The sequence below is a fragment of the Meleagris gallopavo genome, chromosome 25 (genome assembly GCF_000146605.3).
Source record: "Meleagris gallopavo isolate NT-WF06-2002-E0010 breed Aviagen turkey brand Nicholas breeding stock chromosome 25, Turkey_5.1, whole genome shotgun sequence".
In the NCBI taxonomy this organism is placed as follows: domain Eukaryota; kingdom Metazoa; phylum Chordata; class Aves; order Galliformes; family Phasianidae; genus Meleagris; species Meleagris gallopavo.
This window is the reverse complement of record NC_015035.2, coordinates 573,230-579,439: the sequence shown is the minus strand read 5'-3', so window position 1 is coordinate 579,439 and position 6,210 is coordinate 573,230. Positions and strand designations below refer to the sequence as shown.

Here is a 6,210-nt window from a genome sequence, read left to right as displayed (position 1 = left end):
AAAAAAAGAGCTTTGTAGGTCCAGAGAGCAAAGGAAAAAAGTTCAGCTTTTCTTTCTGCCAGAGTGTTGCTCTACCCTGGCCTTCGTGCTCAGTCTGCATCTGGTACCAACGGGAAAAGGGAAGAAGTGTGGTACCTCTCAGCAAGGTTTTGTGATAAAGACCATCAGTTCCTTAGCCTGTAGTTAATATTAATACTAAACACAATTTTGGCTTTTTTCAGGTGCTCGTTACAATCTATGCAGACTACATTGCTCCTTTGTTTGATAAATTCATTCCACTTCCTGAGGGAGAGCTCAAGCAACAAATTGAAGTAATGGCAAAGAGCATTGACTTCCCATTGACGAAGGTGTATGTTGTTGAAGGTGAGAGTTTGAAATCTGTGGATTTTCAGTTTTCTTTTCCTGGCATCCATAAGAACATTGAGCTGATAACATTGGACTCTGGTATACAGATGTCCTCTTTCCAGCATTTCACTGCATTGTGTCTTGGCTCTCTCAAGTTCATAACCAACTGGTGATGTGCAACAAAGTCTGTTAATTTCAGGGTTTGTTCAGTAACAGGTAGGTTACAAAGGTTCCTTCCCTGCAAATGCTTTCATAGAGGTTGTCATGTTTTACCAAGAGACATTGCTGCCTTGTAGCTGGTCATGGGATTTCCTTGATGCAAAGGGACTGGATGCTGAAGCCTCGTGCTCTGAGCAGCCTCTTGCTCTGCCCATCTGTCATGGTTGAGTGCTGAAGTTACCATGTGTGTACCTTGAGTTGGCATCAATGGGACAGTGGATATTGTATGCCCTGAGGAGTTGATGCAGCTAATGAACATATAGTGGGAGCATGCCTTCAGCCTGAAGTACCTTATCTTTTGCTGGAATAAATGGAGCCAAATTCCCCCTCTTCTCCCATGGAGCCCTTATTCAGTCTGGATGTTGCAACAGCTCCTGTCTATAGGCAAAAAAAATAGAGAAATTGAACAGTTCCTTTTACCTAGACAACTTACTGGGATCAACTGAAGCAGTCTGTTCTGTGGAAAAAGATGATTTTACTGGCCTAAATTCTATCAGTAGTAGAAAGAGCCTGTAGGTCCACCATTCAGGTGATTTAGATGAAAATAACTAAAAATTTGCCTATTTCAAACAATTATAAGGGACTGCCTGACCTCTTTATTTCATCTCTTCATCTTCTCTTTCCTTATCTGCTCCTACGGCTTCAGAATTGTGAACAGTCCTTTCTGTCACTTTCAGACAATTCTTAATGAATCCATGACAGGTACTTTGCTGGGGGAGCAGCAGAAGTTCTTTGCAGAATTCTCTTCCCGCTCTGAACCTGAAATTACAGTAGACATTGTTTTCTCTTTTTTGGATAGCAGATCTTCACTTGGCTGTTTTTTTGTTTTGTTTTGTTTCTTTTTTTTTAACAATGAAAAATGGTATTTCTCTATTGCAGTCAGTAAAAGAGATAAATTCTACTTAAAATGCACTTCAGACCATGAGATCATTTGCTTGAGTGTGTCTGTGTTGTATCAGGACTTTGGCAATTCCTTTGAAAGCATCTATTCTGTCTAAGATTTTATGTATAAGCTTTAATGAGCAGGATTATCTGAATTGTGGTCTCTAATGTTAGTTCTTCCCTGTCAGGTTCAAAGCGTTCTTCTCATAGCAATGCTTACTTCTATGGATTCTTCAAGAATAAGCGGATAGTGCTGTTTGACACGCTCCTAGAAGATTATTCTGCATTGAACAAAGAACCAGTAGAAGGAGAAGAGGGTGAGAATGAAGAAACAAAGTCTAAAACAAAAGTGAGTTATGCTTCCCTACCCTCCCTATGTTTTTCATTCTGTTATTTGTGTTTACTTACTGTGAGATTATCCCTTGTGTTCTAAGGGTCCTAAGTGGGATGCTGAAATCTCAAATTCCCTCATGAAAGTATCCCTGAATGGCTATGAAGTGGAATTTCTAGGGTTGGCAGTGCGTGGGTGTCAGTAACACCAGAGATCTCAGAAGTCCACAGGGGCTTTAGCAAACCATTGTTTTCCTGCACATAACAAATAGGTCTTCCCTGCGACTGATGGAATGAGGGACCTAAAAACCTGTTTGGGTTTTTAGCTTTTGTCTCTGCTCTTGGGACTGCTGTAGCTAAGCTTCCCTTTGAAGGGAGTGCTTTTGCTTATCAGTGCATCACAGGAGTGCCTCTTACTGCAGGCAAGAGCTTTGGTGCTTTGGAGAGAGTTTGGAAGGCAAATTTTCCAGCAGTGTTCCAGGTCTGCTGAGAAATGTCTGCACAGATAGAAATGAGACATCGCCGCCTCATGGTAGAAAGACTGCTGAACTCACAACTTCGTATTTTCTGAATATCATCTTGAAAAAGTCTCATTAAGAACTTGTATGTGTTGGTAGGATGGAAAAGCATAGCTGTGCTGGTCTTGGGAAACTTAAGTGACGTAAGAAAGCAATAAGTGAAAAATACGTGCAGTTGTGCTCAGTTTGACTTTCTTCTTCCCTCAGAATAAAAAGCAAGGATGTAAAAATGAAGAAGTTCTGGCTGTTCTTGGTCATGAATTGGGTCACTGGAAGCTAGGTCACACTGTCAAAAACATTATTATCAGCCAAGTAAGTCATGACAAACTGGTGGTGGTGATTGTTTCAAGTTATTGTTTCCAGTTGCTTTTTTTTTTTTCCCCTTTTATTTTCATTTTTGTATCTTTACTGAGTGTGCAATACCCTCCTGTCCCTTCCTTGCATGCACCCCCAGAAGGCTGGTGAAAGCCAACTGCTTGCTCCTCTGCATGTATGAGTTCTGAAATAACCTGGATTTCTTTTTATCTTTCCTGTGGAGCTTATATGCAAACCAGTTATATTTTAGGGCATATATTAGACTTGGATGAAAAGCTCATCTTAATCAAGAATGCTGTTACATTTCTCTAGATGAATTCCTTCCTCTGCTTCTTCTTGTTTGCTGTTCTGATTGGTCGAAAAGAACTCTTTGCTGCATTTGGCTTCTACGAGACTCAGCCGACCCTGATAGGCTTGATGATTATTTTCCAGTTCATTTTTTCACCTTACAATGAGGTATGGTTTTGAACTTGTCTTTCAGATGCAGGTGCTGAAGTATTGTCCTATTTAAATAATAATTTTATGTTGACTGTATTATTACTGTAGAGAAAAGTTGGAAGTTTCTATTAGCTCTGCTATTTCTGTTTCGTAACGATTGTTACTGCTCCATGTTAGACTCCCAGTTGCGGGTATGGTCTGGACAAATCTTAGTGAGCTCAATCTACAGCCACAGTGATGTGTGGGATGGGGGAAAGAAGGTACAGCAGTGTCTGTTTACTGATAGTGTAAAGAAAGTGCAGATGGTTGAATTTTTAGGTAATTTTTATGTATTTCTCTCCACAGATTCTCTCCTTTTGCTTGACTGTATTAAGCCGACGATTTGAGTTTCAAGCAGATGCATTTGCCAAGGAACTTGGAAAGGCTAAAGACCTATATTCTGCTTTGATCAAACTAAACAAAGATAACTTAGGATTTCCTGTTTCTGACTGGATCTTTTCAATGTGGCATTATTCCCATCCACCCCTTTTAGAAAGACTTCAAGCCTTGAAAGATGCAAAGCAAGAGTGACAGGAGCCTGTGGGGCAGACAGCACTTCCATCCAGAGGCAAAGTTAGGAACATCTCTTAAAAACGGGTGTGATGTTAACAGCACGACAAATCCAAGAATCCTGAAACAGTATTAAATTATGACTTTTTATTTTTAAACAAAAACAAAGTGGTGGAATTTAATTTAGAATAAAGTCTTGGGTGAAGGCCAGGCCTCCTATGCTCTGGCTTGTATCTCCGTATAGATTTGTAAGGGGAGAAAAATATAATATTTTGAGGCACCTATTTCTTAAATTTTACATTGGTTTTGATTCTTTTCCCCTTCTTGGTGTTCTGTGAACTTTCTCTGTCTCCACCTTCACTCACAATGAAGACGTTTTGAATGCTATGGTTTCTTACATCGTAACTGTACTAGCCGGTCACTGTGTTTAAAAAGAGTTTAATGCAGGTATGAGCCTTTCAGCTGGAGTTAAATCCATGTCTGTCGTAAGGGAAAATGCTGTTTCTCTGAAATGTGACAATACGGATGAGTCAGAGCCAAAGAAATAAATCATGGCCTCCTTGAAAATGAGGATTAGTCTGTATTCAGTATTGGTACAGAGGGATACATTGGGCTGTCCTCTTCTCCATTCTGCTTCTGGGGGTGCAGAAGAATGTTAAGGAGAAGTGAAGGCAGGACCCATGCATTAAAGAAAGTTGCAAGTTCTTTGGTCTTCCTCCTCTTGCTTATAAGCATAATGGTTAACAGCATTTCCACACCTCGGTTCCTCCATTTCTGTCAACCTTTGCCTAATTTAATTGTGTATATGGAAGAGATCTGATGCTCAGGCAGTGTGTTCACGTTGAACTTTAATTCTGAGGTCCGCAGAGGGTTTTTTCATTCATCTGGACTTAACTGAAACAGTGTGGGAACTCAGAAAATATTGCTTGTGATCATTGTAATACAAGTAATCCAAGATACGGTTTGTCTGTATAGGCTGGGGAAGGGTGAAGGGGTATTTGGAGAAATGGCTTCTGCATCTGTCATCACAGGCAAGATGTGGAATTGAATTTACTTTTGTTGAATAAAGATAGAAATTAAATATGGGTTTGTATGTGTCATCAGAGTGGACTGAATGCAAATACTTTATATAAAAATCTGATTTCCTGTATATTCTAAGTTGAAATGCTCTTCTCAGTTCTGTGCAGAGACAACACATCAAAGCAAGATCTGATCCTTTTGAGTGCCTGAACATTCTCCAACACTTTGCTATTAGCTTACATTTGCTTTTTTGGTCTCAGGGAGAAATGCATTCTGAGATGGTGGGCATGATGATGCCTCAGGAGCAGTAAGATAGATGTATGATTTGTATTTATAAACTAAACAATGTGAAGTAAAACTACAGATTTTAGGGATTTAGACATAGTTTTAGAGGAGGAGCCTATAATATCTTTGGAAAGAAAAGGGTTAACTTAAATCATAGAATGACTTGGGTTGAAGGGACCTTAACAATCATCCAGTTCCAGCCCCTCCTCATGGGCTGGGTGCCCCCCACCAGGTTGGGCTGCCCTGTGCCTCATTCATGGCCTTGGGCAACTCCAGGGATGGGGTACCCACAGCTCTGGGCAGCAGTGCCAGCACCTCACAGCCCATCGAGTAAAGAATTTGCTCCTCACATCTAACCTAAATCTCTTTTAGTTGAAAATCATTCCTCCTTGTCCTATTACTATCAGACCATGTAAAATATCACTCTCCTCCTCTTTATAAGCTTCCTTCAACTACCATAGGGCTGTAAAGACGTCTCCCAGGGCCTTCTACAAGCTGAATACCCTCAGCTCCCTCAGTCCTCCTCTGCAGGGCTGCTCTCCATCAGTTCTCTTACTCCATACACACACCTGGGACTGCCCAGAGCCAGGTGCAGCACCTTGCACTTGGCCTTGCTGAACTTCATTAAGTTCACATGGATCCACTTGTCCATGGTTCCAGGTCCCTCTGGATGGCATTTCTTCTTTCTACTGCACCACTCAGCTCGGTGCCATCAGCAAAGTGCTGAGAGTGCACTCCACCCATCATTGATGCCATTGGTAAAGATGCTGAAGATTACTGGTGCTGAGATGGAGCCCTGGGGGCCACCACTCCTCACCACCCCCACCCGCACACAGAGCCACTGACCGCAGCGCTTTGTCCACAACCACCCAACCAATTCCTTACCCACCAAACAGCCCACCCTTCAAACCCGTATCTCTCCGGCTCTGAGAGGGGGATGTGGTGCACCGCCTTGCACAACTCCTGCCAGGTGACATCGGTTGCCCTCCCTCTGTCCAGCACTGCCCCCAGGTGCCTCAGGCTCGCTCTGCCCTCGGCCGTCTCAGATCCCGCCCCTCGCGCCCCAACATGTCCTCCAACGCGCGCCGTTCCCGCCTCGCCCCGAGGCGCTCTCGCGAGGAGACCGACGCGCATGCGTGAGCTGCATCCGGCACGCGCGCCCCGGAAGTGACGTCAGGAGGCGGCGCCGTGCGCGCTCGCGGTCCCTTTGTGCGGTGCGGCAGCGGCGATGCTGGCCGGAGGAAAAAAGGCCGCAGAGGCGGCGGGCGGCGAGAGCGGGCCCGAGGCTCCGGTGCCTCCGTCCGCTGCC

The 6,210-nt window shown here is 43.4% G+C and overlaps 1 protein-coding gene across 1 annotated transcript in view; it reads left to right on the top strand.

Moving 5' to 3' along the window:
* The window catches only part of ZMPSTE24 (zinc metallopeptidase STE24), an 8,519-nt gene extending 3,837 nt beyond the window's left edge, over positions 1 to 4,682 (top strand). Inside the window, exons 2-6 of the mRNA XM_031556771.1 lie at positions 177 to 363; positions 1,635 to 1,795; positions 2,502 to 2,606; positions 2,922 to 3,065; positions 3,393 to 4,682. Coding sequence (XP_031412631.1) covers positions 177 to 363; positions 1,635 to 1,795; positions 2,502 to 2,606; positions 2,922 to 3,065; positions 3,393 to 3,617 — 822 coding nt within the window. The 3' untranslated portion in view covers positions 3,618 to 4,682. The remainder of the gene's footprint in view (positions 1 to 176; positions 364 to 1,634; positions 1,796 to 2,501; positions 2,607 to 2,921; positions 3,066 to 3,392) is intronic.
* Positions 4,683 to 6,210: the final 1,528 nt, after the last annotated feature.